Below are 27877 nucleotides of genomic sequence, written 5' to 3'. Positions count from 1 at the left end.
CCACTTGAAGGGAGAGGCAGAATTGTATTCACCCAGATTGGAAAATGAAAGCCAGATGGGCAGAGGTGCCCTCAGTCAGCACCTGTCCCATCTCGGGCCCTCCAACCCCTCCCAGTCCCACTCCAGTGCAGCCAGCTGGCTCCAAGGCAGAAACTCATGAGCACGCAGGGAGCAGTGTGCCTTCAGCTGCAGCAGAAGCAGCCGGGAGGATAAAATGAGAACCAGCTGCACGGGCCCTTTAACTCTCAAGTCCCACCCCTGGGCTTGGCCTGCCTTGCCCTGCCGGGAAGTGATCCCCAAGGCAGGGTGAGAGTTCCCCATCCGAGGCGTTTGTTGCAGCTACCTGCACTTCTAGATGTGAGTACATTGTATTAGCCCCCCAAACCCCAAATCAGGGGCAGATCTTTGTATCCTTTGAGGCTCTGTTTAGTCCTGTCTTGCTTTCAAGGGCCTTGCTTGTGCTGGGGCAGGGAAAACATGTCTGAATCAGAGTGGGAAAGGGGGATGGGTGGTGGCTTTGCTTTTGGAGGTTTCACTTTCCAATAGTTGGCGGTTTCTGGGTGTTGAAGTAAAGGCAGATTAACACCAACACCGGTCCCCCACCCCCCTGCAACTCTCAGGCCTGTCTCTGACTTCAGGGTCCCATTTGGGAAATCAGGTGGGGAACCTTACAGGGTCATTCAGACCCCATCTTAGCCCTAGATTGGTGCTTGCTCTACTCGCCTGCACTGTCCTGGGGACCTGGGCTCTGGCCTGTCACCTTGAGCTCCAAGAATGTGACCTGTACCCATTCAGGCCCCTTAACTCTGACAGATGAGGGTTTCTTACTGCTCCACGCAGGGCTGGGCCAGCTGTTGGCCTCAATTGATCATTCGGGAAGTCATTAGCAGAGTGATTTCCAGAAGGCATAGAATTTAGTGACCAAGGTTCTTTCCTTTTTGGGAGGAGAAAGTGAAAACTAGGATTCTCAGCTGGACCCACCAGCCTGAGATTCTGGGGATTTTAGAGCTGTCCCTTGGGAGCCAAGCACTTGGGGGTGGAGGTGATAGCGAGGCTTATTGCCCCTGTGTTCTCAGCTCTCTGCCTGGGTTGCCCCTGGGTGATGGGGGAGAGGCCGGCTGTCACGTGGGGTATCAGGTGGCTCTGCCAGAAACTCCCTTGGTACACAGAGCACTGGGTCGGCCCTGGGGTGTGGCTGTTTGGGCAGGACAGCCCTCTGTATGTAGCCTTGAACAGGTAGGGGGGCCACCTTGAGTGGGTGGCCCAGAGACAGCCTCAGGGCTCCAAGGTAACGGGGTGCTCAGGTTATCTTGGGTGCTGCCCTCCCAGGTTCTAGGGGAGCAGAGGCTGGTCGCTGGCCCAGCTTACAGGAAACACTCACCTTTGAACTGCCATTGGCACCATCTGGGCAGTACACAGCCCCACCCAGTTCCTCTAGTCCTTGTTCTTGGCTTAGAATCTTTGTGTTTCTGCCTGAGAAGCCACTGCCTCCCAGTTTGTGGCCTCTACAGTTATACCCAGGTTGGACTTCCGGCTCCATCCTTTGATAACTGTGTGCTCTTGGGCAAGTTTCTTAACTTGCAGGTTCTTGTGAGGATAACATGAGTTAATTGAGGGCACTTAACACTACCTGGCACAGATTAAGCTCATCGGAAGTGGGAGCTGTTATTTAGGGGCGTTTGCCTAGAACACAGGGTCCAGAGGCTCTCTCCCAGAAACTTAGACCCAGTGAGTCAGAAGTAAGGCCTGCAAAAAGCAGCAGGAGTGGGGTTAAGATTCCAGCTCAGGGCTGGATGCGGTGGCTGAGGCTTGTAATCCCAGTACTTTGGGAGGCCTGAGTGGGAGGATGGCTTGAGGCCAGGAGTTCCAGACCAGCCTGAGCAACATAGCGAGACTCTGTCTCTGTGTGTGTGTGGTTGGGGTTTTTTTGTTTTTTGTTTTTTGTTTTTCAAAGAATTACAGCTCAGTCCTATGATTAGGCAAGTTGAGAAAATATTAAGATCAGGGGTTCTGAAGCCTGGTTCCTGGGTCGCTTCTGATCTAGGCGGTTCTTGCCTCTGGTGACTGGTGTTAATTGGCAGGAGTGGGAGGAGGGAGGACAAGTGGAGGTCTGGGCTGGCTGAGCTGTTCTGTCTCCCCCTCACCTCCCAAAGGCCACCAGGCTGCTCCCCTTCCCACAGAGTGGCCCAGTTAGGCTGGAGCTCAGTTACAATTTCCTTGGGAAGAAAAGTTTCTAAAACTGCTGCTTTAAAAAAAAAAAAGAAGGCAATTTATGAGACAGAGTCTCAATTTCCATTAGTCGTCTCCTAAAGTGGGTAAACCAGGAAGCCGCAGGGTGAAAACAGGCTGTTGGCAATTCCTGAGTCATGTGACCCATTCTCTAAAGACTAGAATATTTAACCTAAATCAGTGAGAAACTCCGTGAAGTTGTGTCCTTGTTTATACCAAACTTCATGTGCCTTTTCCTGAACCTGAAGCTGTGGGAAGGTCTGGGGGCGGGGCAGGGCCGGGTCACCAACCTTACCTCCAACCTCAGGACTGCCTGGAGCAAGAGTCCCGGGGTTGGGGACAAAGGCTGCCTGGACCTGGGTAAGGGAAGGGGCTGGAGGAGAATGAGTGTAATTCCCTGCCCTTGATGAGCAGCATGCAATCGGAGCTGTTTTTGTTTTTGAGACAGAGTCTCGCTCTGTCCCCCAGGCCGGAGTACAATGGCGCAATCTCGGCTCACTGCAACCTCTGCATCCCTGGTTCAAGCAATTCTCTTGCCTCAGCCTCCCGAGTAGCTGAGACTATAGTTGCCTGCCACCATGTACGGCTAATTTTTGTATTTTTAGTAGAGACAAAGTTTCACCATGTTGGCCAGGCTGGTCTCAAACTCCTGAGCTCAGGCAATCCACCTGCCTTGGCCTCCCAAAGTGCTGGGATTACAGCCACTGCACCCGGCCTGAAACTGGTCTTTATCCTCCTCCCAGTTCCTACTGTGCACCAGAGACCCTCCAGTCTCTGATACCTTTGACTTGAAGAGCGGTCATTTTTTTTTTTTTTTTTTTTTTTTGAGATGGCCTCACTCTTGCCCAGGCTAGAGCGCACTTGTGTGCTCCATTTACGGCTCACTGCAGCCTTGACCTCCCAGGCACAGGCGATCCTCCCACCTCAGCATCCAAAGTAGCAGGGATGACAGGTGTGCACCACCATACCTAGCTAATGTTTTTTCTGATTTTTATAGAGACAGGGTCTCCCTATGTTGCCCAGGCTGGTCTTGAACTCCTGGCCTCAAGTGATCCTCCCATCTTGGCCTCCCAAAGTGCTGGGATTACAGGTGGGAGCCACCAAGGCTGGTCAACAGTCACTTTTATTCTCACCTCACTGGAGAGGAAGGCTCAGAGGCTAGTAAGTGGCCCAGGAGCATGCTGGCAGTGATAAAACCTGCTGGAGTGACATTTTCCCACTGGCTCTCAATCCTGGATATATATTAAGAGTCAGAGGCCAGGTGCAGTGGCTCACGCCTGTAATCCCAGCACTTTGGGAGGCCGAGGCAGGCAGATCACGAGGTTAGGAGATCGAGACCATCCTGGCTAACACAGTGAAACCCCGTCTCTACTAAAAGTACAAAAAAATTAGCTAGGCATGGTGGTGGGCGCCTGTAATCCCAGCTGAGGCAGGAGAATGGCGTGAACCCGGGAGGCGGAGCTGCCGTGAGCCGAGATCGCGCCACTGCACTCCAGCCTGGGTGACAGAGCGAGACTCACCCCCCCCAAAAAAAAAAAGTCAGAAGAAGAACTTTTTACAATAGCAATGGGTGAACCTCACCCAGACCAATTAAATAGAATCACTGGAGATGGGTGGCTTTAAAAAAAGGTCTCCAGAAGGCCTGGCACGGCGGATCACACCTATTATCCTAGCCCTTTGGGAGGCCGAGGTGGGTGGATCACTTGAGGTCAGGAGTTCGAGACCAGCCTGACCAACATGGCAAAACCCTGTCTACTAAAAAAATACAAAATTACCTGGGTGTGGTGGCGTACGTCTGTAATCCCAGCTACTTGGGAAGCTGAGGCAGGAGAATTGCTTGAACTCGGGAGGCAGAGGTTGCAGTGAGCCGAGATGGCGTGACTACACTCCAGTCTGGGCAACAAGAGCGAAACTCCATCTCAAAAAAAAAAAAAAACAGATTTCCAGTTGACCAGTGTGTAGCCTGAGCCAAGAGTCTCTGCTTTAGACCAGAGCTGCTCAAACTTTAATGTGCATGCAAGTCATTGAGGGTCGAGTTAAAATGCCGGTAGATTCAGAGGTTCAGTGGCTCTGGGGTGGGGCCCCAGGCTTCGTTGCTAACAAGCCTCCAGGTGGTACCACTCTACTTACTGCAGACCCCATAGGCAGTGTGGTCACTTGGTCAATTGCTATTTAAGACTCACTAGGGGCCGGGTATGGTGGTTCACGCCTGTAATCCTAGCACTTTGGAAGGCTGAGGCAGGCAGATTGCCTGAGCTCAGGAGTTTGAGACCACCCTGGGGTGAAACCCCATCTCTACTAAAATACAAAAAATTAGCCAGGCTTGGTGGCATGTGCCTGTAATTCCAGCTACTCAGGAGGCTGAGGCACGAGAATTGCTTGAACCTGGGAGGTAGGTGGACGTTGCAGTGAGCCGAGACTGTACCACTTCACTCCAGCCTGGGCTACAGTCTCCAAAAAAAAAAAAAAAAGAGAGACTCAGTACATCAGCTACTCACAGTTGACCCTGAAGATCTCTGGGAAGTAGTGACTCATGACTCGTTTATTTATTAAGTTTTGCTGTAGCAGAAGTTTACTGTTGAGCGAAGAGTCTGATCCGGTCTCCTCACCCCCACCCCTTTTTTTTTTTTCTTACTTTAAAGAGATGGGATGGGGCCTTGCTATGTTGCCCAAGCTGGTCTTGAACTCCTGGCCTCAAGCCATCCTCCCACCTTCAGCCTCCCAAAGTGTTGGGATTACAGGTATGAGCCACCTCTCTCAGGCAAGAGCCCCTCCTTTAACTAGACAATGAACCTGGTTTCTGCTTTGGACAGGCTATTTAGTTCCTGCCTATTTACCCTCATGGTGGGAGAGACCCTGGTGGGATTTGGGGTGAAAGCTGGCTGTGGTTCTTTGCAGGAGCCTCATGACACCTGAGGGAGGTGTGATCAGGCAAGACTGGGCGTCTACACTGAGAGCCGACTAGGGCAGGTCTCAGAAGCAGAGACTGAAGGAAGTTGGGTGGATGAGTGGATCTGGGGAGCAGGGGCCAAGCCTGAGGGCTGGGCAGAGCCTTCCAAAGGTCAACACAATCCTTGCTATTGTCTTTTGAGGGCCCTGATCTATTTTAAGTAAAATGCTCTAACTGCGCATGTCATCTGGAAGGAAATCACAAAAACCTCAATCTGAGACTTGTCACCAATGTGCTGCCTGAGTCAAAGGGTTTCCCTGGCTCACCTCCATGGATGGCGAGGGTAGAAGGCAAGACCTGTCCTGGGTGGTCTAGGCAGAAGGCCCAGGTTTAGGGCATAGCAGGTGGGTGGTCAGGGAGGTGAGGTGGGGTCCTAGTGCTGATGCAGGGGCAGTTGCCGAGGGCTTGGCCTCAGAACAAGGCAGGAGTCCAGCCGTGAGGATGACTCTTGCTGAGTCACTGAGCTGGGCGAGGCATTCAGACCCCCTGACTGGGCCCAGCTGGGGCGGCAGATGGTGGAGAGGCCTTAGCTGTGGGGGGTGTTGGGGAGATTATCCATTGATGAACCAAATGGAGGCTGTTCCCAGAGCCTGCTTCCAACCTTGCACAGCCTTCTAGAGTTCAAATCTTCCCTGGGGGGCCTCAGAGCCCTGTCCATACCTCCGCTCACAGCCCCAGCCCTTCCTCTTCTCCCATCTGGTTTCCTGGCCAGGTTTCGGCCCTGCGGAGAACCCTCCAAGGGAGCAGTGGAGAAAGCTTCACTTGGCAGTGAAGCCCCTACTTGCTGTTCCATCCCTGCAGCTGGGGTGAAACAAGCCACTGACCAGTAAACAACTGAGGCTTAAACCAGCATGCCAGGTCAGGTGGGGAGCCCCCGGCACTGGTTATATTCCCTAGATCCCTCACTGGATAGGAAAGTTGGGCTTCAGGCACTCTTCCCTCCTCTGCAGTCAAACAGAGTACAGATGAAGAGCCAGGCTCTGTTCCCAGTGCTTTATGTGCTAACTCGGTTGATGATGTTATCCATTCTCATTTTGTAGATGAGGAAACAGGCACGGGGTGGTCAAGGGACTTGTTCAAATCACTGATCCCATAAGGGTGAGAGCCAAGATCCAGGCATCCTGGCTGGGCGCAGTGGCTCCACCTGTAGTCCCAGTGCTTTGGGAAGCTAAGGCTGGATGATTACTTAAGACCAGGATTTTGAGACCAGCCTGGACAACAAAGACCTTATGCCTACAAAAAATTAAAAATTAACTAGGCGTGGCCGTACGTACCTACAGTCCCAGCTACTTAGGAGGCTGAGATGGGAGGATCCCTTGAGCTGAGGAGTTCAAGGCTACAGTGAGCTGTGATCACTGCACTCCAGCCTGGGCAACAAAGTAAGACCTTATCTCAAAAAAAAAAAGGCCAGGCACGGTGCCTCATGCCTGTAATCCCAGCACTTTGGGAGGCCGAGGCGGGTGGATCACGAGGTCAAGAGATCAAGACTATCCTGGTCAACGTGGTGAAACCCCGTCTCTACTAAAAAAAAAAATACAAAAAATTAGCTGGGCATGGTGGCGGGCGCTTGTAGTCCCAGCTACTTGGGAGGCTGAGGCAGGAGAATCATTTGAACTGGGGAGGCGGAGGTTGCGGTGAGCCGAGATTGCGCCACTGCACTCCAGCCTGGCGACAGAGTGAGACTCTATCTCAAAAAAAAAAAAAAAAAAAAAAAAAAATCCAGATCTAGGCAGTCCCAGCCCTCTGGACTCTAGGAAGTTGTCTTTCCAGAACAGAGCCCCGTATTGTGGAGCAACTGGGGGATGGAATCAAAGGTGAGCAGGACAGGGCAATAGGAAGAAAAGACAAGGTCCCCATAAGAGTGGCGAGAGGAACAGAGCCAGGACATCGGAAAGCAAGCCCCTGTGTTCCCAAACCGCAGAAGAGGGAGCTCTGATGTTAGACAAGCCACCCTCCTACAAGCAAAGGGAAAGTAACTTTGAGCAAAAATGAGCAACAGAAAATGAGATCAAGGTCAGATGTCATACAAAGTTGCAAGATGAAAGAATGAGCAGCAGAATAACCTCCCTGTGATGTGGTAAGTGTGCTAGGAAAACAGACCAAAACTGTGACCTCTTTCAGAATGAGGCAAGGCAGTGAAGAAACTATATGAAAACACGAAAATAGCTGATCAGAGTTGTAAGCCCGGGCAGTCTGGGTCGGAATGGGTGCCCCGAACCACAGGACCATGATGCCTCTCTAGAAAGACAGGACCAGGCATTCCACCAGGGTTCTAGTCCCGACAGCACCATTAACTTGCTTGTGGCCCTAAAGGATTCGTTGTCCCTCTCTGGATCTCAACTATTTAGAGCTCTACTGTCCAATATGGGATCAACCAGACATATTTGGCAATTTAAATTAAAATTAGCTAGGTACGGTAGCTCACACCTGTAATCTCAGCACTTTAGGAGGCTGAAGCGGGAGGATTTCTTGAGCCCAGGAGTTCAAGACCAGCCTAGGCAACATAGCAGGACCTTGTCTCTGCAAAAAAAAAATTAAAAAATTAGCTAGGCATGGTGGCACGTGCCTGTAATCTCAGCTACTCGGGAGGCTGAGGTGCGAGGATCACTTGAGCCTGGAGGTTGAGGCTGCGGTGAACCATGATTGTGCTACTGCATTCCTGCCTGGGCAACAGAACAAGACCTTGTCTCAAAAAATAACTTAAAAATTTAGTTCCTCAGATGCATTAGCCACATTTTATTTTTTTCCAAGACAGAGTCTTGCTCTGTCGCCCAGCGCTGTAGTGCAATGGTGAGATCTTGGCTTACTGCAACCTCTGCCTCCCAGGTTCAGGCAATTCTCCTGCCTCAGCCTCCCAAATAGCTGGGATTACAGGCACGTGCCACCATGCCCAGCTAATTTTTGTATTTTTAGTAGAGACAGGGTTTCTGCATGTTGGCCAGGCTGGTTTCAAACTCCTGACCTCGTGATCTGCCCACCTCAGCCTCCCAAAGTGCTGAGATTACAGGTGTGAGCCGGCATGCCCGGCCATTAGCCACATTTTAAGTGTTCAGGAGCCATATGTGGATGTGGCTAGTCCAAAGACAGCACAGATTTAGAATATTCTCATCATTGTAGAAAGCTCTATTGGACGCTGCTGAGTAAAAGGGTTTTTTTGGTTTTGTTTTGTTTTGAGATGGGAGTCTCGCTCTTGTTGCCCAGGCTGGAGTGCAATGGCACGATCTCTGCTCACTGCAACCTCTGCCTCCCAGGTTCAAGTAATCCTCCTGTCTCAGCCCCCCTAGTAGCTGGGATTATAGGTACCCGTCACCACACCTGGCTAATTTTTGTATTTTTAGTAGAGACGGGGTTTCGCCATGTTGGCCAGGCTGGTCTCGAACTCCTGACCTCAGGTGATCCACCTGCCTCGGCCTCCCAAAGTGCTGGGATTACAGGCGTGAGCCACCACGCCCGGCCAAGTTAAAGGGTTTTTAAACAAGAGCCGGGCAGTGCAATGGCATAGCTGTAAGGCAGCAGGGGGTGGTGGGGACTGTGGTAGGTGGGAAAGCTTGTGTTCCATCTAAATGGGGCAGCTGCTGCTTGACTGTAGGCTGTATTGCTGGTCTTCTAATTCTTCAAGTGAAGCAGGAATTGGGATTTTGTGAAGACTCACAATTTCTAAACAAAAAGTTGAAGTTTTACAGATCGTGGGGCTCAAGTATAACTCCTCTTGGGCTGTATCCAGCCTTGATTCTGTAATCTATGGCTCCTGCCTGTTTTTCCTCGGCCAGGCCACTGCCTTCTTCCCCTCACTTGTATTTTTCACCTTGGGTTGGAGGCTGGGTAGATGGTGGAATTGATGAGGAAACACTTCTTTTTTTTCTTTTTTTGAGATGGAGTCTCACTCTGCCTCTCATAATGCTGGGATTACAGGCATGAGCCACTGCACCTGTCCTGGCCAGACATTTTTGAGGGCACCACTAGACAAAAGAGGCTCCTCATCAGCCAGGTGTGATGGCTCGCCTGTAATCCCAGCACTTTGGGAGGCAGAGGCAAGAGGATTGCTTGAGGCCAGGAATTCGAGACCAGCCTAGGCAACATAATGAGACCTCATCTCTACCAAAAAAAAAAAAAAAAAAAAAAAAATTAGCTAGACATGGTGGCATGCACCTGTAGTCTCAGCTACCCAGGAGGCTGAGGCATGGCTTTTGTGAGCTATGATCGCACCACTGCACTCCAGCCTGGGTGACAGAGTAAGACTCCGTCTCAAAAAAAAAAAAAAAAAAAAGTCTGACCTGTGTCTCTTAAGGATGAGGCTCTGGAGCACCTAGTAAACTTGGTCCCATTTATGTGACTTAAAGGGACATGTCCAAATTCCAAAGTGCTGGGGGCAGGGGTGGGGCTTAGGTAGGGCATGTGACATTCCCGAACAGGCCAAGCACTGGGTGAAACCACTCAGGATTCAGAAGCAGGTGGGATGGGGTGGGTGGAACATGATAATCATCCCCCTTCTCCTTCTTTTCCACCCTACCCTTGCTCACAACTGCAGGAGCTGAGGGTGAGAGAGAACTGGGGAGGAGGGGGCCAGAGTGATTTGCAGTGTTACTAATGTAGCTGGTTCTATGGAAGCCTCAGTTCCATCTGGGATCCCTTTCGTGAACAGTGGACTAGGTCTTCACATTCAGCCCAGGATTACTAAAGCATAGGAAAGGTGGGGGAACATAGACACAGCTCATGTAAACATTCCTTTTGTTTGTTTATGGCCGAATCCTAGCCACTGGACTACCTGAGACATACAGATATTCTTTGGCTATGGGCTGACATTTGAATACAGCTGGGGCCTCAGGATTCTCTGAAATAAAGGGCTGCCTCCCTCTGGAGGAGCCAGGCAGCTCCTCAGAGCAGCTGCCCATTGCGTGCTGGGCAAAGCCACGTCACCGCCTCCATGGCTCCCCAGTCTCCTAGCTTGCTATATCTCTCCACCTTAGAGACTGGGAGCACCTTGATCTGAAGCTCTTTGCAGTGCTGGTGGCAGTGTAGGGGGAGGTAGTTGATGGGAGTGAGGGAAAGGAATTGGCAAGGAACCCTGGGCCTCTGTGGCTCACTGCATCAAGCAGTTCTTGGCAAAGGTAAGGTCAGGATGGGCTGTGTCGTCTTGGGTGGGGTGAAGACAGGGAGCAGTGGACATGCGGATGCAGGCAGGGAAGGGTGCAGTGGCCTGGCTGGAGGAGGTAGGGCCGTATCCCACCCAGAGCCTCTCTCCAGATTCATGCCTGCACCACCCCAGGCTCCCCGGGTTCATCCTGTGTCCTCTCCACCTGCCAGTCATCTTCTTGTGAGCCCTGGGCTTAGAAGTCACCATGGCAACTGAAGAGTTCATCATCCGCATCCCCCCATACCACTATATCCATGTGCTGGACCAGAACAGCAATGTGTCCCATGTGGAGGTCGGGCCAAAGACCTACATCCGGCAGGACAATGAGAGGTGGGTGTGGGGGCTGGGCTGTGGGGGATCCTTGGGGATGTGGGGGATCCTTGGGGATGTGGGGGCCTGTTAGTCTGGCTGGCATGATGGTCCTTATCCTCCTCCCTGTTCCCAAGCAGGAGTGGCCCTCACTTGGGTGATAGAGAGGTTTCTCTCTCATTTGGTGTCCTCTTTGGTAGTGGAGACCTGGTCCCAGGTCCTCACACCTCTTCTCATCTTCCTGCAGGGTACTGTTTGCCCCTATGCGCATGGTGACCGTCCCCCCACGTCACTACTGCACAGTGGCCAACCCTGTGTCTCGGGATGCCCAGGGCTTGGTGCTGTTTGATGTCACAGGGCAAGTTCGGCTTCGCCATGCTGACCTCGAGATCCGGCTGGCCCAGGACCCCTTCCCCCTGTACCCAGGGGAGGTGCTGGAAAAGGTACCTGGTTTCCTTACTCCCTATGCCCCACCCTACCTGTCCTCCACCTGCCTCGGGCTCTGTACTGCTGCCTCCTCCTTCTTTTTTTCTTTTCTTTTTTTTTTTGAGGCAGAGTTTCGCTCTTGTCGCCCAGGCTGGAGTGCAGTGGCATAATCTAGGCTCACTGGAAGCTCCACCCAGGTTCAAGTGATTTTCCTGCCTCAGCCTCCCGAGTAGCAGCGATTATAGGCACCCGCCACCACGCTCGGCTAATTTTTGTATTTTTAGTAGAGACAGGGTTTCACGATGTTGGCCAGTCTGATCTCGAACTCCCGACCCCAGGTGATCCACCTGCCTCGGCCTCCCAAAGTGCTGGGATTACAGGCATGAGCCACTGTTCCCGGCCTGTACTGAGTTCTAAAGGGAAAACAAACCAGGGCGGTGGGAGGGGTGGGGAGAGACACTTGCTGGCTCTCACCAAGGGTAGAATTGACTCACTGTACCTCCATTCACCTCCAGCCACCCCCATCCTCCACACATGCCCCAAACACACCTGCTTCTTTTCTGAGAACTGTTGGCCCATCTCACCTTCCCAGGCTCCAGAGCCTACCAGAAGTGCCCAGCCAGTCTGGCATTAAATGACATGTGCCAAGGTTAAGCAGTTCATTCACCCAGTGCCAGGCACTGGTGGGCGGTGCCAAAGCAGCAGTGACAAGCCCAGGCCCCAGGCTGTGCCTGTTTTAGGAGAAGCCATCACAGGCCTGAACCTACAGCCAGGCTCTTGTCCCTGCTGGCCTCAGGCCTGGGCCTGTGCAGGTGGGTGTCCCACCTTCATTCCTTTACCTGTTCTTCCACCTTTACCTTCTGGCCATTTAATGGTTTTTTTTTGTTTGTTTGTTTGTTTTAAGTAGAGATGGGGTTTCACCATGTTAGCCAGGATGGTCTTGATCTCCTGACCTCGTGATCCACTGGCCTCGGCCTCCCAAAGTGCTGGGATTACAGGCGTGAGCCACCACGCCCAGCCCCATTTAATGGTTTTTTTACTGACTTTACTAACCAGTGCTGCTTGATCCTGAAAGCATAATAGCAGGACATGGGGAACTTTTAGAGACCTTCATGTCCACTTAGGTGTAGACAGTTTAGGGGAAGAAGTGTGTGTGTAGAGAGAAAATGAAGAATGATTAAGACAATAACCCTTAAGGAATCCAAGTGAAAAGTATATAGGGATTCTTGTACCTTTTTTTTTTTTTTTTTTTTTTTTTTTTTTTGAGATGGGGTCTCACTCTGTTGCCCAGGCTGGAGTACAGTGGCATAATCTTGGCTAACTGGAAGCTCCGCCTCCCAGGTTCACGCAATTCTCCTGCCTCAGCCTCCCGAGTAGCTGGGACTACAGGCGCCCACCACCACACCCGGCTAATTTTTTGTATTTTTAGTAGAGATGGGGTTTCAGCATATTAGCCAGGGTGGTCTTGATCTCCTGACCTCGTGATCCACCCGCCTTGGCCTCCCAAAGTGCTGGGATTACAGGCATGAGCCACTGCGCCTGGCCTTTTTTTTTTTTTTTTTTTCCTGGATCTCCCCCTGTTGCCTAGACGAGAGTGCAGTGGGGTGATCATAGCTCACTGCAGCCTTGACCTCCTGGGCTCAAACGATCCTTCCACCTCATTCTCCCAAAATGCTTGGATTGCAGGTTTGAGCCACCACGCCCTGCCTAAGCTTTCATTTTAAGTATGTTCAGCCGGGCACAGTGGCTCATGCTTGTAATCCCAGCACTTTGGGAGGCCAAGGTAGGCAGATCACTTGAGGTCAGGAGTTTGAGACCAGGCTGGCCAACATGGCAAAAACCCATCTCTACTAAACATATAACAATTAGCCAGGTGTGGTGGCATGTGCCTGTAATCCCAGCTACTTGGGAGGCTGAGGCATGAGAATTACTTGAACCTGGGAGGTGGAGGTTGCAGTGAGCTGAGATCGCACCACTGCACTCCAGCCTGGGTGACAGAACAAGACTCTGTCTCAAAAAAAAAAAAAAAAAAAAAAAGCTGGGGGTGGTGACACACCTGTAATCTCAGCCACTCAGGAGGCTGAGACAGAAGGATCACATGAGCCTGGTAGATTGAGGCTGTTGTGAGCCATGGTTGTACCACTGCAGTCCAGCCTGGATGACACAGGAAGACCCCATCTCCAAAAATAAAAAAAAGCCAGCTCTTCCTTTGAGCCCCAGTTTCAGTTCAAAGGGCCTTCTCTAACCTCCTTCATCTGAACTCCTGAGACAGGGTCTTGCTCTGCCGCCCAGGCTGGAGTGCAGTGGTGCAGTCATAGCTTACTGAAGCCTTAACCTCCTGGGATCAAGTGATCCTCCCACCTCAGCCTCTGGAGTAGCAGGGACTACAGGTGTGTGCCGCCACCGTGCCTGGCTACATTTTTTTTTTTTAGAGATGGGGTCTTGCTATGTTGCCCAGGCTGGTTCTTGAATGTCTGAGGTCAAGCGATCCTCCTACCTCAGCCTCCCAAAGTTCTGGGATGACAGGTGTGAGCCACTGTGCCCCCTCCACCCCAGTCTTATTTCAGCACATACAGAGATGGATGTTGTGGACCCAGGCTTGGCCCTGGGGTCACAGCACTGATGGTTCTGTGTCCCCACCTTCTTCCCCACTAGGACATCACACCCCTGCAGGTGGTTCTGCCCAACACTGCCCTCCATCTAAAGGCGCTGCTTGATTTTGAGGATAAAGATGGAGACAAGGTGGTGGCAGGAGATGAGTGGCTTTTCGAGGGACCTGGTAAGTTCTGTCCCCATAGGGCTCCCTGCCTTCCTGCCATAGCCCTGATACCTTCTGACCATCACCTTCCCTCCCCAGGCACGTACATCCCCCGGAAGGAAGTGGAGGTCGTGGAGATCATTCAGGCCACCATCATCAGGCAGAACCAGGCTCTGCGGCTGAGGGCCCGCAAGGAGTGCTGGGACCGGGATGGCAAGGAGAGGGTGACAGGTGGGGTCACCAAGGGGTGATGATGGTGGGTGGGCAGGAGGGGTCCCCACTGCAGGGGAAGCAGGGGAAGGTTGAGGAAAGCCTCCTGTAGCCCCAGAGAGGCACTTTCCTGGCATCTTTTGAAAGCTGTTGAGGGCTGCCCACTGCTCTTCCTTTGCCACCCCCGCTTCATGCTGTTTCCACTTGGGTTGGAAAATGTGACCATAACCATGCGGATGTGACTTTTCCTTCCCCACCTTCACCATGAGCTGTGGGCAGTGGCCATGACTTACCTGATTCTGGATCAACAAAGCAGATGTTCAAATACAGTTGACAAATGTAGGCCAATAGGTACAGTGGCTCACACCTGTCATCCCAGCACATTGCCAAGGTGGGTGAATCGTCTGAGTCCAGGAGCTTAAGACCAGCCTGAGCAACACAGTGAGACCCCCATCTCTACAAAGAATTTAAAAATTAGCCTGGCGTTGTGACACATACCTGTGGTCCCAGCTACTCAGAAGGCTGAAGGGGGAGAATTTCTTGAGCCCAGGAGGTGGAGGCTGCAGTGAGCTGTGATTGCACCACTGCACTCCATCCTGGGCAACAGAGGTACTACCCCGAGGTACTACCATTCCCACTTTCTTTTTTTTTTTTTTTTTTTTTTTTGAGAAGGAGTCTTGCTCTCTTGCTCTGTTGCCCAGGCCGGAGTGCAGTGGCGTGATCTCGGCTCACTGCAAGCTCCGCCTCCCAGGTTCACGCCATTCTCCTGCCTCAGCCTCCCAAGTAGCTGGGACTACAGGCGCCCACCACCATGCCTGGCTAATTTTTTTTTTTTTTTTGTATTTTTTTTTTAGTAGAGACAGGGTTTTACCATGTTAGCCAGGGGTGGTCTTGATCTCCTGACCTCGTGATCCACCAGGCTCGGCCTCCCAAAGTGCTGGGATTACAGGCGTGAGCCACCGCACCCGGCCATTCCCACTTTCTATATATCAAAACTGGGATGCAGAATGCAGGTTGCTTGCCCTGGGGTGTGGCCAGGCAAGGTGAGGCTGGGACCTGCATCCAGGCACTCTGGCTTCTCCAATAAACCAAAGGACATCCACAACTCTAACAGAGGCAGTTCTACTGCCTGTTTTAGCAGAAGGACAAAAGTTGGTCTTTGGAGCTTAGAGAAGGCAGAACAGGCTGTTGGCATAGCAGCAACTTGGGCATCTTAGGAGGCCAAGGTGGGCGGATCACTTGAGGCCAAGAGTTCCAGACCAGCTTGGTCAACATGGTGAAACACCATCTCTACAAAAAATACAAATATTAGTCGGGCGTGGTGGCACGTGCCTGTAATCCCAGCTACTCAGGAGGCTGAGGCATGAGAATCACTTGAATCCAGGAGGCTGAGGTTGCAGTGAGCTGAGATCGCAGCCTGGGCAACAGAGGGAGACTCTGTCTCAAAAAAAAAAAAAAAAAAAAAAAAGCTTTTAAAATTCAACTGGGTGGAGGTTTGTTTTCCTCTGGCCTCAAAAGAATGAATAAGAGGACTGCAGTCAGGACCTTGAGCCTGGGGTCAGTGCCATCTTTTTGCCTATGAAATCTGTCAATCCCCTGTGTCTAGGCTGTGGGGAGGGGTAGGTGGGGAGCAGGCTGGAGGACCCTTGTCCCTTACCCTCCACTCTTGGCCCAGGGGAAGAATGGCTGGTCACCACAGTAGGGGCGTACCTCCCAGCGGTGTTTGAGGAGGTTCTGGATTTGGTGGACGCCGTCATCCTTACGGAAAAGGTTGGTGCTCTGGGGGCTGTGGTTTAAGGGACCTGGGGCTAGGGAACCCTCCAAGTGGCAGAGAATGGTGGTAGAACGGCATGAGAGTAAAAGAGAAGCAATCATTTTAGGGTCACTTAAAAAAATTCAGAGATCAGATTGCCCAAGTACTCTGGATCATCTGAAGGGTTAAACAGTCTTTCTGGGGCTGGGTGCAATGGCTCATATCTGTAATATCAGCAATTTGGAAGGCTGAGGCAGGAGGATCACTTGAGGCCAGGAGTCTGAGACCAGCCTGGGCAACACAGTGAGAACTCATCGCTACAAAAAATTTAAAAATTAGCTGGGTGTAGTGGAGCATGCCTGTAATCCCAGTTACTCCAGAGGCGCTGAGGCAGGAGAATTGCTTGAACCCCAGAGGCGGAGGTTACAGTGAGCCATGATCATGCCACTGTGCTCCAGCCTGGGCAACAGAGCAAAACCCTGTCTCAAAAAAAAAAAAAAAAAACAAAGCTGGCTGGGTGCAGTGGCTCATGCCTGTAATCCTAGCATTTTGGGAGGCTGAGGCGGGAGGATCACATGAGGTCAGGAGTTCAAGACAAACCTGGCCAACATGGCGAAACCCCATCTCTACTAAAAAATACAAAAATTAGCTGGGCGTGGTATCACGCACCTGTAATCCCAGCTGCTCAGGAGGCTGAGGCAGGAGAATCGCTTGAACCTAGGAGGCGGAAGTTGCAGTGAGCTGAGATCGCACCATTGCACTCTAGCCTGGGCAACAAGAGCGAGACTCCGATTCAAAAAAAAAAATTCCTGGATTGGTAGAAATTGTCTCTGAGATCTGGGAGCATTGGGAGCGTTTGGTGGCCAATGGGGCTCACAGATCCTGTGAAGTTGGAGGCAGGTCACTCAAATACCCAACACCTTGCTCTGCAGACAGCCCTGCACCTCCGGGCTCGGCGGAACTTTCGGGACTTCAGGGGAGTGTCCCGCCGCACTGGGGAGGAGTGGCTGGTGACAGTGCAGGACACAGAGGCCCACGTGCCAGATGTCCATGAGGAGGTGCTGGGAGTTGTGCCCATCACCACCCTGGGCCCCCACAACTACTGCGTGATTCTCGACCCTGTCGGACCAGATGGCAAGAATCAGCTGGGGCAGAAGCGTGTGGTCAAGGTGAGGTCCCTACACCCCCCACAGAGGACTGCCCTGGGAGATGTATGCCCTCTAGTGGCACGAGGCCCTCTGCCCTCTCTCCCTTCTCTCCTCCAGACGCACGTTCTAGGAACACCTTCTGTGCCTTTGCATGCTTAGTTCTTACACGCCTGAGACACTGGCCCATTTGATTCCCGGCAGCCTCTGACTTACCCCTCAGACCTGAAGTTAATTCCCCTTCTGGGAAGGCCTCCTGGCTACCCCCTGCCTGAGACTCTGAAACTCTCTCTGATATAGTCATGCGCCACTTAACGATGGGGATACATTCTGAGAAATAGTCCTTAGATGATTTTGTCTTTGTGCAAAAGAGTGCACTTATGCAAACCTAGATGGCGTAGCCTGCCCCTAGGCTGCCAGCCTGTGCAGCATGTGACTGTCCTGAATACTGCAGGCAGCTGAACACAATGGCAAGTACTTGTGTTTTAGCCATAGAAAAGGTAAGGTAAAAATACAATATAAAAGCTTCATTATAGGCCAGCACAGTGGCTCATACCTGTAATCCCAACACTTTGGGAGGCCGAGGCAGGTGGATCACTTGAGGTCAGGAGTTCGAGACCAGCCTGGCCAACATGGGGAAACCCTGTCTCTACTAAAAATACAAAAATTAGCCGTGTGTGGTGGCACGCACCTGTAATTCCAGTTACTCGGGAGGCTGAGGCACGAGAATCACTTGAACCCCGGAGATCAAGCCTGCAGTGAGCCGAGATCATGTCACTGCACTCTAGCCTAGGCGACAGAGTGAGACTATCTCAAAAAACAAACAAACAAACAAAAAAACTCCATTATAATCTTACGGGACCACCATGTGCAGTCTGTAATGGACTGAATTATCATGCAGTGACTATATTTCACATCTTTAATATCCTGGTGTTCACTTTGCTTTGTCATCTTTTGTAAAATAAACCTCTTGGTTTACCCTCTCCCACCCGCTACCTCATCCCCTCTCTGAACTATATGTGGGAATACCAAGAGTTGCCAAACTCATTCTGTAAAGGGGGCTGGATGGTAGATACTCCAGGCTCCATGAGTCATTGTTTCCGTGGAAGTTCTTCAACTCTACTGTTATGTCAGGAAAGCAGCATGGGCACTACGTAAACAAGTGAGTACTGCCATGCTCCTGGAATAGTTTATTTGCAAAAACAGGCAGAAAAACTAGAAATAGGCCAGGCACGGTGGCTTACACCTGTAATCCCAGCACTTTATGAGTCCAAAGCGGGTGGATCACTTGAGGTCAGGAGTTGGAAACCATCCTGGCCAACATGGCAAAACCCCTTCTCTACTAAAAATACAAAAAAATTAGCTGGGCATGGTATCAGGCACCTGTAATCCCAGCTTCTCTGGAGGCTGAGGCAGGAGAATCGCTTGAACCTGGGAGGCGGAGGTTGCAGTGAGCCGAGATCACACCCTGCACTCCAGCCTGGGTGACAGAGCAAGACTGTCTCAAAAAAAAAAAAAAAAAGGTAGAAATAACCCAAATGTACATATATAATGAATGGATAAAAAACTGTAGCATATCCATACAATGGAATATCATTCAGCCATAAGAAAGAAATGGCAGGCTGGCAGGCCAGGTGCAGCAGCCCATGACTATAATCCCAGTGCTTTGGGAGGCCGAGGCAGGAAGATTGCTTGAAGCCAGGAGTTTGAGACCAGCCTGGGTAACATAGTGAGACCCCATTTTTACAAAAACTTTTAAAAATTGGCCAGGCATGGTGGCATACCTGTAGTCCCAGCTATTTGGGAGGCTAAAGTGGGAAAATCGCTTGATCCCAGGAAGTGGAGTGTATAGTGAGCTATGATTGTGCCACTGTACTCCAGCCTGAGGCAATAGAGTGAGATCCTGTCTCTAGGAAAACACAAAAAATAATGACATACGTGCTACAACATGGATAAAATTGAAAACGTTATGCTAAGTGAAAGAAGCCGGCTGGACGCAGTGGCTCATGCCTGTAATCCTAACACTTTAGGAGGCTGAGGCGGGCACATCACCTGAGGTCAGGAGTTCAAGACCAGCCTGGCCAACATGGTGAAACCCCATCTCTGTTAAGATACAAAAATTAGCTAGGCATGATGGCGGGTGCCTGTAATCCCAGCTACTGCTCGGGAGGCTGAGACAGGAGAATCCCTTGAACCTGAGTAGTTGCAGTGAGCCGAGATCCCGCCACTGCACTCCAGCCTGGGCTGCTCAGCCAAGACTCTATCTCCAAAAAAAAAAAAGAAAAAAGCCAGACATGAAAGACCACGTATTGCATGATTCCATTTATGTGAAATGTCCAGAATAGGTAAACACATAAAATAGACTAGTGGTGGGTGGGGTGGGTGGGGAGTGGCAGTAACTTCTAGGTACAGGATTTCTTTTCAGGGTGATGATGAAAATACTCTAGACTTAACATAGTAGTGATGGACAACTTTGAGTATACTAAAACAACTGAATTGTGAATTGTATACTCTAGATGGGAAAATTTCTTATGTGGATTATATCTCAAAATTTTTTTAAGAAACAGGCGGTGCTGGGCGTGGTGGCTCGTATCTATAATCCCAGCACTTTGGAAAGCTGAGGCGGGTAGATCGCTTGAGTCCAGGACTTTGAGACCAGCCTAGGCAGCATGGCAACACCCCATCATCTACGAAGCACACAAAAATTAGCCGGGTGTGGTGACGCACATCTGTAGTCCCAGCTCCTTGAGAGGCTGAGGTGGAAGGATTGCTTGAGCCTGGAAGATTGAGGCTGCAGAGAGCTGAGATCATGCCGCTGCACTATCCAGCCTGGGCAACAGAGCAAGACTGTCTCAAAAAAAAAAAAAAAAAAGCAGAATCCAGATTTGGCCTGAAAACCAGAGTTTGTCAAGCCCTAGGTTATACCATCTCTAGGAAACAAAGCCTGGGAGAAAGAAGAAAAAACATGTTGATTTTTAATGGTTTAGCTTGCGTGGATCTAGGTCCTGACAGTTATGGAATCTTTCAAGGACACGTTTGACCAGATGAGATTTGGCAGGCGTTTGTGTAGAGCCTCACAGTCCAGACAGTGCCTCACTGTATTATGATGTGGGGGTGGGGGTGGGCTTCTGGGGCTCTTGTCCTCCACACAGGCCTGAGACAGCACAGGACTGGGGAGGTACCATTGGAAGCACCCGCAACCTTAAAGGCACTGACCCTAACCTCACGTCTCCCCACTAGGGAGAGAAGTCTTTTTTCCTCCAGCCAGGAGAGCAGCTGGAACAAGGCATCCAGGATGTGTATGTGCTGTCGGAGCAGCAGGGGCTGCTGCTGAGGGCCTTGCAGCCCCTGGAGGATGGGGAGGATGAGGAGAAGGTCTCACACCAGGCTGGGGACCGCTGGCTCATCCGCGGACCCCTGGAGTATGTGCCATCTGCCAAAGTGGAGGTGGTGGAGGAGCGCCAGGCCATCCCTCTAGACGAGAACGAGGGCATCTACGTGCAGGATGTCAAGACTGGAAAGGTAATGGCTGGGAGTGAGTGGCGGTGCTGCCACGTGGCCTTGGCCTTGGTGGCGGCTTCCTCTGGGTGTGTGGGAGAGGTGGGCAGGGCCTTCAGCAGCACGGAGAGCCATATCAGATGGGCTGTCTGGTTGGGGGAGAGCACTATGTGGAGTGTTTGCCATCCTTCTGCCTTAAATATCTCATTTGAAATGTTAGAACCGACCGGGTGCAGTAGCTCATGTCTGTAATCTCAGCACTTTGGGAGGCCGAGGCGGGCAGATCACCTGAGGTCAGGAGTTCGAGACTAGCCTGGCCAACATGGTGAAACCCTGTCTCTACTAAAAATACAAACATTAGCCAGGCGTGGTGGTGGTCTGAGTAGTCCCAGATACTTGGGAGGCTGAGACAGGAGAATTGCTTGAACTGGGAGGCGGAGGTTGCAGTGAGCTGAGATCACACCACTGCACTCCAGCCAGGGTGACAGAGTGAGACTCCATGTCAAAAAAAAATATTAGCACCTCCACTAAGAGGACAAGTGGGGGTTTAGGACAGGGACCCTTTCCCACAGCAGACCTGGTTCCCAGCATAAAGGTCGGATGGGGTGGCCAGGGAACAGGAAGGACCTCCTGCCTCATGCCCATATCCCAGTGGAATCTTTCATTTTTGCTGCTTCACCTAAAACCTTGACCTTGATTTGACCTCGGGTCACATCTCCAACCTTCTCTAAGAATCCAAGCTGGAAGTCCAGCTTGGAATCTGAGGGAGCATCTGTGTACACAGCCTACTTCACTGTCCCCAAGGTGCCCTCCAAACTGCCCCATGAGGGAAGATTCTAGAAATAACATTGAGCACCTTCTCTATGCCAAGAGCTATTTGAGCTAGACATGTGAGATGTCATTCACCCCTAGACCCTTCAAGGTAGCCACCGTCAAGTCCACTTGACACATGAGGAAACTGAAGCCCAAGGGGTGAGGTAGTTAGCCCACGATGACAGAGCCAGCAGATGGCAAACCTGAGGTGGAGCCTGGCCTCCCCATAGAGAAGGTGTTTAACCTCGTGCCGCGCCTTCCCTGGATGGGCTCTGCTTCGGGACAGCTGGGCGGATCTTCCTCCCTTCCACCCTTACGGGCAGTGTCCCTCCCTGTCCTCGTCCCAAGGTGCGCGCTGTGATTGGAAGCACCTACATGCTGACCCAGGACGAAGTCCTGTGGGAGAAGGAGCTGCCTCCCGGGGTGGAGGAGCTGCTGAACAAGGGGCAGGACCCTCTGGCAGACAGGGGTGAGAAGGACACAGCTAAGAGCCTCCAGCCCTTGGCGCCCCGGAACAAGACCCGTGTGGTCAGCTACCGCGTGCCCCACAACGCCGCGGTACAGGTGTATGACTACCGAGAGAAGCGAGCCCGGTGAGTGCTGGCAGGGCAGGGTGTAGGGAGTGGCTCTCCATGGGTCTGGCTCTGACCCCCGGCTGTCTCTGCAGCGTGGTCTTCGGGCCTGAGCTGGTGTCACTGGGTCCTGAGGAGCAGTTCACAGTGTTGTCCCTCTCAGCTGGGCGGCCCAAGCGTCCCCATGCCCGCCGTGCGCTCTGCCTGCTGCTGGGGCCTGACTTCTTCACAGACGTCATCACCATTGAAACGGCGGATCATGCCAGACTGCAACTGCAGCTGGCCTACAACTGGTAAAAAAAACGGGGACAAGGCATGGGGGTGCACTCCTGGAATCCCAGCACTTTGGGAGGCTGAGGTGGGAGGATCGCTTGAGCCTAGGAGGTCCAGGCTGCAGTGAGCCATGATGGCCCCACTATATTCCAGCCTGGGTGACAGAGCAAGACCCTGTTTCTTTGTTTTTTGGTTTTTTGGTTTTTTTTTGAGACTGAGTTTCACTCTTGTTGCCCAGGCTGGAGAGCAATGGAGTGATCTTGGCTCACTGCAACCCCCGCCTCCCAGATTCAAGCGAGTCTCCTGCCTCAGCCTCCCAAGTGGCTAGGATTACAGGCATGTGCCACCACGCCCGGCTAGTTTTGTATTTTTAGTAGAGACGGGGTTTCTCCATGTTGGTCAGGCTGGTCTCGAACTCCTGACCTCAGGTGATCCACCTGCCTCGGCTTCCCAAAGTGCTGGGATTACAGGCATGAGCCACTGCACCCGGTCAACCCTGTTTCAAAACAAAAAAAACAAACTGGGTGGCGAGCAGTGGGTGAGGGTTCCTGCTGGGTGCAGCCTAGGAACCCCAAGAAAAGGAGAGTCCTGCTCAAGTGCTGGTGCTGGGCTCTTCATGAGGGCAGGACACCTCATTCAGTGCCGAGGTCAAGAGGGAACCCGGGAGTTCATGCAAATCCAGGGAAAGCGTGGGCTCACCTCCTGGGGTCAGGACTCAGGGATCCAGTAGCAGGACACTACCCCAGCTAAGCTCCCAGTGTGCGTGCAGCCAAATGCGTAACTGTCGGGCTGTTAAAAGATGCATGGGACACAGCTGGCGGGAGTGGGCAGTGTGAGGGGGTGGTGAGAACTCAAGCTCTGAAACTGACTGCCCTGGCCTGCGCCCCAGCCCTGCTATTTGCAGCCTGTGGACCTGGGCAAGGGACAGGGTGCTTTCCTCAGTTTCCCCATCTGTAACATGAGGAAGACAGCATCACCTCCTTCACAAGGCCATTGAAAAGATGCAATGAGCGTTAGAACAGTGCCTTTATTGGTCAGAGCTCAATAGCAGCTATTAGGATTGGGTGAGATAAGTCATGTACAGAAACAGTGTTCATGACTGGGTACCGTGGCTCACACCTGTGATCCCAGCACTTTGGGAGGCTGCGGCAGGAGGATCGCTTGAGGCCAGGAGTTTGAGACCAGGCTGGGCAACATAGCAAGACTCTTTCTACAAAAAAATTTTATAAACTAGCTGGGCATAGTGATACATGTCTATAGACCCAACTACTTGGAAGGCTGAGGTGGGAGAATTGCCCGAGCCCAGGAATTTGAGGCTGCAGCAAGCTATGACTGTGCCACTGCACTCTAGCCTGGACAACAGAGACCCGCAGAGACCCTGTCTCGAAGGAAGGAAGAAGGAAAAAACGAAAGAAAAGAAGTCAGGAGTGGTGGCTCATGCCTGTAATCACAGCACTTTGGGAGACTGAGGCAGGCAGATCACTTGAGGTCAGGAGTTTGAGACCAGCCTGGCCAACATGGTGAATACCTGTCTCTACTAAAAATACAAAAATTAGCCAGGCGTGGTTGTGGGCACCTGTAGTCCCAGCTTGTAGTCCCAGCTACTCAAGAGGCTGAGGCAGGAGAATCTCTTGAATCCAGGAGGCGGAGGTTGCAGTGAACCCAGATTGTGCCACAGCACTCCAGCCTGGGTGACGGAGCAAGACTGTCTCCAAAAAGAATATTCAATACTCCCAAGCATGTCCCTCACCTCTTAGCTGAGAGTAGCCAGTGCCCTGATGGCGGCAGACAGCTGCCAACATATTCCCAGGCACTATAGCATCATAGTTAAGAGCACAGGCCCCAGAAGCAGCTGTCTGGTTCAGCTTTCTGGCTTGTCACATGTTATACGGCAAGTCTTGGGCCAGCCACTTGACTTCTCTGGACCTCTACTTCCTCATCTGTAAAATGGGGGTGGTGATCATTGCCATCTCATAGGGTGGCTGAGTGGATTAAAGGAGAACGTGTGTTAAGTTTTTAGGACCTTACCAGGCATACATTAGCATTCTCTATTGTGAGAGACCCTGCCCGGCCACACAGGGTGGGTATTGAAGTTCTTCTTGGAGAGAGTTGCTGGCTGGGCGTGATCACACGTGTAGTCCCAGCACTTTGGGAGGCTGAGGTGGGAGGGTTGCCTGAGCCCAGGAGTTCAAGACCAGCCTGGGCAACATGGCAAGACCTTGTCTCTTCTAAAGAGAGATTCCTGGGTGAAAGCAGCTTCCCCATTCTGGGCCTGTTTGTTCACAGGCACTTTCAGGTGAATGACCGGAAGGACCCCCAAGAGACGGCCAAGCTCTTTTCAGTGCCAGACTTTGTAGGTGATGCCTGCAAGGCCATCGCATCCCGGGTGCGGGGGGCTGTGGCCTCTGTCACTTTCGATGACTTCCATAAGAACTCAGCCCGCATCATTCGCGCTGCTGTCTTTGGCTTTGAGACCTCGGAAGCCAAGGGCCCCGACGGCATGGCCCTGCCCAGGCCCCGGGACCAGGCTGTCTTCCCCCAAAACGGGCTGGTGGTCAGCAGTGTGGACGTGCAGTCAGTGGAGCCTGTGGATCAGAGGACCCGGGACGCCCTGCAACGCAGCGTCCAGCTGGCCATCGAGATCACCACCAACTCCCAGGAAGCGGCGGCCAAGTAAGTGAGGCTGGGAGCTCGGCTGCCTATAATGCCCATGGCAGGCCACTGCCGGGAACTGGATAAGCTGGCATCCCTTATGGACTGCCTGCTGCCATCCCTACCCTCAAAGATCTATTCCCTACCCAACAGATCAGGTGACCCACTTAAAATGTGAATCAGTCTGGGCGCGGTGGCTCATGCCTGTAATCCCAGCACTGTGAGAGGCTGAGGCAGGAAGATCACTTGAAGCCAGGAGTTTGAGGCTGCAGTGAGCCATGATTGCGCCACTGCACTCCAGCCTGGGCAACAGGCCTGGGAGACTGACCCTGTCTCAAAAAAAAGAAAAAAAAAAAAGCACGTATCAGATGCGGCTCCTGCAGCCTCCCATCTTGCATGTGATAAAACCTAAACTCCTTCCTGCAAGTCCAGCCGGCCTCCCCCGATTTGCCTTCCAGCCTCCCCCTTCCATGTTCCTCATCCCCAGAACATGTTCCAGCCCCACTGGCTTCCTCTGCTCCTTCAATGCACAACTTGGACCCACCTGAAGGCCTTTTGCAATGGCTGTTCCTGCTGCCCAGAAAGCTTTCCGCCCGCCGCCCCTGAGCTCCCTTCCAAGCAGGCTTCTCCTCCTGGCTTCAGCCCAAAGATCCCCTCCTTGGGGAAGACTTTCTTTCTCTCACAGCTGAATAGCACCCTCTTTGCCTGGTCTCTCCCACACTTGTCACTGTCTGAAATCCTCCTTGTATACGTGTTCTTTTCCCACTCAAGTGGCGTGAAAGTAGGGGGCCGCAGTCACGCCTGCATTTGTCCGGCCTAGAATGACACTGGCTTGTGGCGCATATACCATTCTGAGTTGAGTTGCATATCGGGTGCCTTCTAGGGGCTGGGGTCTGTCCTGGGCACGGGTTTGGTTGGTGGTTGCTGCCCTTGGCGCTCCTGTTCCTGCTCTGGCCCCATGCCAGCCTCTCACCTGCGCTCCGTCTCCTCCAGGCATGAGGCTCAGAGACTGGAGCAGGAAGCCCGCGGCCGGCTTGAGCGGCAGAAGATCCTGGACCAGTCAGAAGCTGAGAAAGCTCGCAAGGAACTCTTGGAGCTGGAGGCTCTGAGGTGGGTTGAGAACTAGAGATTGGCAGGGGCCGAGGGTCTTAGGACAGCAGCTGGTGTGGGCAGCAGGCCTGGGTGGGGTGTCGATGAGACAGTGCACGGCTACAGCAGAAGTCAAGGCCGTGGGGGGACTGGGCTGTCTGCCGAGTCTTACCTGACTCTGCCTTCTCCCCAGCATGGCCGTGGAGAGCACCGGGACTGCCAAGGCGGAGGCCGAGTCCCGTGCAGAGGCAGCCCGGATTGAGGGAGAAGGGTCCGTGCTGCAGGCCAAGCTAAAAGCACAGGCCTTGGCCATCGAGACGGTGAGTGGTGGGGGGAGGCATTAAGAAGAAGGTGGCCTTGAGGCCTGGAAAAGGCCCATTCCCTACAGTCCCTGAGACTGTATAGGACACCAGGTCCCCCAACATAAAGCCCTATGCAAGTACTTTGCATTTGCAAAGTCCTTTGCCTTGTAGGATTCATTGACTCCATTGCTGGAAGGTAAGGATTAGAACACCCATTTTGCAGCTGGGCACTCATGCACTGGCCACCTTGGCACAAGTGCCGCATGTGCTTCACAGGCATGATCTTATTTAATGCTTGAAATCCCATTAAGAGGCCGGGTGCAGTGGCTCACGCCTGTAATCCTAGCACTTTGGGAGGCCAAGGCGGGTGGATCACCTGAGGTCAGGAGTTCAAGACCAGCTTGGCCAACATGGTGAAACCCCATCTCCACTGAAAATACAAAAAATTAGCTGAGTGTGGTGGCATGTGTCTGTAACCCCAGCTACTTGGTAGGCTGAGGCAGGAGAATTGCTTGAACCCAGGAGGTGTGGAAGCTGCAGTGAGCTGAGGTTGTGCCACTACACTCCAGCCTGGGCAACAAGAGCGAAACTCCATCTCAAAAATAAGGTAAATAAAAATAAATGTAAAAAGAGGCCTAGTGTGGTGCCTCAGGTCTCTAACCCCAGCACTTTGGAAAGCTGAGGTGGGAGGATCATTTGAGGTCAGTTCAAGACCAGTTCAAGACCAGCCTGGGCAACATAGCAAGACCTCATCTCTACAAAAACAAAATTTTGTAACTGACTGGGTGTGGTGGCACATGCCTGTAGTCCCAGCTACCCAGGAGGCTGAGGCAGGAGGATCCTTTGAGCCAGGAGTTCAAGGCTGCAGTGAGTCCTGATCTGCATTCCAGCCTGGGTCAAAAAATAAAGAATGATGGATTTTTCCCCTTCCAGGAGGCTGAGCTCCAGAGGGTCCAGAAGGTCCGAGAGCTGGAACTGGTCTATGCCCGGGCCCAGCTGGAGCTGGAGGTGAGCAAGGCTCAGCAGCTGGCTGAAGTGGAGGTGAAGAAGTTCAAGCAGATGACAGAGGCCATAGGCCCCAGCACCATCAGGGACCTTGCTGTGGCTGGGCCTGAGATGCAGGTGAGAGTTGGGGAAGGTGTATTGGTTTCAGGACCAACCTCGGAACCAGGAAGGCAGAGCCAAGGCAGAAAACACAACATCTGGAAAGATGGTGGGGAAGGGATGGGTGAGTGACCTGTCCCTGCATCGTGGGTCATTCACTCAGTGTCATGCTGCATCAATGTCAGCCACTGTACTAGACCCAGCAGTGAGCCAGAGCTCCGGAGGAGACAGGAAATGGATGGGACACATTCTGACAGGCGTTTCCAAGGCAGTCAAGCAGGGTGGTCAGATGCAGGGGAGGTGATCCTTCAAACCAGCTGACTTAAGGAGGGTCACTCTGAAGTGGCCAGGGTTTGACCCCCATCTCAACTTCCTCCTGTTCTCACCCTCCAGGTAAAACTGCTCCAGGCCCTGGGCCTGAAATCAACCCTCATCACCGATGGCTCCACTCCCATCAACCTCTTCAACACAGCCTTTGGGCTGCTGGGGATGGGGCCCGAGGGTCAGCCCCTGGGCAGAAGGGTGGCCAGTGGGCCCAGTCCCGGGGAGGGGATATCCCCCCAGTCTGCTCAGGCCCCTCAAGCTCCTGGAGACAACCACGTGGTACCTGTGCTGCGCTAACTCCTGATTAATACAATGGAAGTTTCTGGGCATTTAAAA

At 52.4% G+C, this 27877-nt stretch overlaps 1 protein-coding gene across 7 annotated transcripts; it reads left to right on the top strand.

Annotated features, from left to right (window-relative positions):
- The first annotated feature begins 52 nt into the window (after nt 1–52).
- MVP (major vault protein) lies at nt 53–27877 on the top strand. 7 transcript variants are annotated; one of them, XM_054454579.2, is made up of 15 exons: nt 53–357; nt 10484–10643; nt 10870–11065; nt 13704–13827; nt 13906–14037; nt 15692–15786; nt 16702–16938; nt 20155–20436; nt 21574–21818; nt 21893–22090; nt 24357–24743; nt 25716–25832; nt 26005–26131; nt 27047–27235; nt 27611–27877. In XM_054454579.2, exons 2-15 carry the CDS (start codon nt 10519–10521, stop codon nt 27836–27838), a joined length of 2682 nt encoding a protein of 893 aa, XP_054310554.2. In that variant the 5' UTR covers nt 53–357; nt 10484–10518; the 3' UTR covers nt 27839–27877. The 7 variants fall into 7 exon arrangements, with proteins under 7 accessions (XP_054310554.2, XP_054310555.2, XP_063510329.1 ...); XM_054454580.2 differs by having other exon boundaries at nt 107–357; nt 10446–10643; XM_063654259.1 differs by having other exon boundaries at nt 107–357; nt 10424–10643.

This window comes from Pongo pygmaeus, chromosome 18 (assembly GCF_028885625.2).
Source record: "Pongo pygmaeus isolate AG05252 chromosome 18, NHGRI_mPonPyg2-v2.0_pri, whole genome shotgun sequence".
NCBI classification, from domain to species: domain Eukaryota; kingdom Metazoa; phylum Chordata; class Mammalia; order Primates; family Hominidae; genus Pongo; species Pongo pygmaeus.
The sequence above is the reverse complement of the archived record's forward strand: the minus strand, read 5'-3'. Positions and strand labels throughout refer to the sequence as shown.

What these genes read in the sequence shown, in the direction of transcription:
- MVP (XM_054454579.2), top strand. Translation starts at nt 10,519, where the DNA reads ATGGCAACTGAAGAGTTCATCATCCGCATCCCCCCATACCACTATATC. An exon ending in ATCCGGCAGGACAATGAGAG is followed by an intron (nt 10,644 to 10,869) that starts GTGGGTGTGGGG and finishes ATCTTCCTGCAG; the next exon opens with GGTACTGTTTGCCCCTATGC. An exon ending in AGGATGTCAAGACTGGAAAG is followed by an intron (nt 20,437 to 21,573) that starts GTAATGGCTGGG and finishes CCTCGTCCCAAG; the next exon opens with GTGCGCGCTGTGATTGGAAG.